At 45.1% G+C, this 2,584-nt stretch overlaps 1 protein-coding gene across 1 annotated transcript; it reads left to right on the top strand.

The window, feature by feature from the left end:
* The first annotated feature begins 1,190 nt into the window (after positions 1 to 1,190).
* Positions 1,191 to 2,135, top strand: LOC121964238 (olfactory receptor 10A6-like). Its single transcript, XM_042514452.1, has one exon. It carries the CDS (start codon positions 1,191 to 1,193, stop codon positions 2,133 to 2,135), a length of 945 nt encoding a protein of 314 aa, XP_042370386.1.
* The last annotated feature ends 449 nt before the right edge of the window (positions 2,136 to 2,584 follow it).

The following is a 2,584-nucleotide window of genomic DNA, read 5'->3' as shown; positions in this document are numbered from 1 at the left end:
AGACACATGACCACCGAGAAAACAAAGTATTTCAGGAGCCCCGTGTCAAAGTAGGCTGCCAGTGTGAAATGTGACACCTGCGAAGAGTTAATCATCATCCTCATTCCTCCTGAAAACACTCGACTGTGCACACAACACGACAGCCCTGTCACATCTCTGCCGTCGATCCGGCCCGCGGTTTTAATGTGAGCGCTGAAAAACCGCGCAGACAGAAACGGAGCGCGGCGTCATCCTGCTACAGAAATTCATTCAGCAGATCAGATGTTGTAAAATAATCCCGAACGTGCTGCTGCTGTTTAAGACGTTATTTAAATCTGAGCTTTTATCCGTTGTCAGACTGCGAGTCCTTTCCAACTGAGCTGAAGCGTTTATAGAGCAAGACCCCAGCACCAGGGGACCTCACCGTGACCCGCCCCACCGTGACCCGCCCCCCTGTGAGCTCATCTGTGCCGTCACAGTGACCTCAACCTTTGAACTCAACCACCAAAGTCTAATCAGTCCATCCTTGAGTCCACGCAAATGTTTGTGCCAACTTTAACAAACCTTCCTCAAGATGTTCTTGAGTTATGTTCACAAGAATGAGACGAATCAAAGGTCACCGTGACCTTTGACCACCAGATTTTAATCAGTTCATTCTTTTGTCCAAGTGAATGTTTGTGTCAAATTTGAATAAATTCCCTAAAAGTGTTCTTAAGCTATTGTATTGGCAAGAATAAGACAAACACGGTCACATTGACCTTGACCTTCGACCACCAAAGTCTAGGCTTTCATGGTTGAGTTAAAGTGGATGTTTAAGTACAGTGCTGCCTGTAGACATCGTCCCTGTGTGAAGCGTCATGGATGGTAGCTGTAACTTTGCTGAACTTTTTCTGTTGATGTCCGAGCAGTCGGCGTTTGGCGAGGTGTGCCTTCGCTCCGTGTGGGTGAGCGGGACCTGCAGAGGTCACGGGGCGTCCTCGGAGGAGTTTACAAAAGGCAGCAGCAGAGTTTGATCTCAGGTGAGAGGGACTCTGTAACACCACAGCAGCTCGGCAGCCAAAGTTTCACCATGTCTTGTTTTGTATGAAGTAACCAGCCGTTTTATTCGTGACTGTTTCCGTACGGCCGATGTTTCCGCTGTGATGAACGCTGTGAACCGATTAAATGTTCATAAATGTAACAGTCGTTGCTCTCAGTGAAATAGAGTCACGATGAACTCCACACAGGTTTCATATTTTGCACTGGTTGCCTACTTTGACGCCAAGCTTTTCAAATACGTGTTTTTCATCATTGTTCTGATTTTATACATTGCCGTTATTTGTGCGAACGTGTGTGTGATCGTGGTCATCTGCGTGAACAGAAGCTTACATGAACCTATGTACCTTTTCCTGGTCAGCCTGTGTGTGAATGAGCTGTATGGTAGTTCAGGGTTGTTTCCCTTCCTGCTGCTTCAGATCCTCTCTGACCTTCACACCGTTTCTGCTGCAGCTTGTTTCCTGCAGATCTTCTGTATTTACTCGTACGGAAGTATCGAGCTTTTAAACTTGGCCGTCATGTCTTACGACCGATATCTGGCTGTTTGTTTCCCTCTGCAGTATAACGCGCGCATGACCAACAACAAAGTTATCATCCTCGTTGCTCTGATATGGTTTCTCATATTTCTTGTCAATTTTTTGACGTTATCTTTGATTGTCCCTCTGCAGCTTTGTGGAAACGTCATTAACAAAGTCTACTGTGACAACCACTCGGTCGTCAAACTGGCGTGCTCCGACACTTCGGTCTATAACGTCTACGGACTCTCTGTCACGTCTTTATCAGTGTTTTGTCCTGTTATTTTAATCTTTTCCTCGTACATAAAGATCCTCAGAGTCTGTTTTTCGGGCTCCAGACAGACGAGGCAGAAAGCCGTGAGCACCTGCACGCCTCACCTCGCCTCGCTGCTCAACTTCTCCTTCGCAGCTTTCTTTGAGATTTTACAGAGCAGGTTTGACATGAGCGCTGTGCCCAACGTGCTGCGCATTTTTCTATCGTTATACTTTCTCACATGCCCACCGCTCTTTAACCCTTTGATGTACGGCCTGAAACTTCCTAAAATCCGCGTCGTATGTAAACATTTGATATCAAACTTCTTTGAAATAAAATTGAGTTTGATGTAATCAGACCTTTGTGGTGGTCTGTTCATATGTTCATATCAATCTTCATAACAACGCTGCGTGAAAAGGGTGGCGTGTTCCATGGTTACACTGAACCAGTATTACATCATTTTGGGGAATAATGGTGAAACTGATATGGATCAGGACTACGTTTGCAAACTGTAAGCACTTTCCCAAAATTAGTGATCAATTAACTCATTAATCTTTACTTTAAAAAAAGCATAAAAACTGTGCTTTTAGAAAATACTGAATGTGGTTTTTCGGGGTGGGCCACATGTCTAATATACTCGATGCATCGCAGCCACATGCGATAAAATGACTTTATCACAAACATCGAGTATAAACTGTCACGTGGCGTTTTGGTTCTCTCGCTCCGTCCTGCAGCTCTCTTTACTGCAGATACTACTGCAAATACTACTGCAGATACTGCTGCAGATACTGCTGCAGATACT

Source organism: Plectropomus leopardus, unplaced genomic scaffold (genome assembly GCF_008729295.1).
Source record: "Plectropomus leopardus isolate mb unplaced genomic scaffold, YSFRI_Pleo_2.0 unplaced_scaffold14758, whole genome shotgun sequence".
NCBI lineage: Eukaryota > Metazoa > Chordata > Actinopteri > Perciformes > Serranidae > Plectropomus > Plectropomus leopardus.
The sequence above is the reverse complement of the archived record's forward strand: the minus strand, read 5'-3'. Positions and strand labels throughout refer to the sequence as shown.

What these genes read in the sequence shown, in the direction of transcription:
- LOC121964238 (XM_042514452.1), top strand. Translation starts at nt 1,191, where the DNA reads ATGAACTCCACACAGGTTTCATATTTTGCACTGGTTGCCTACTTTGAC.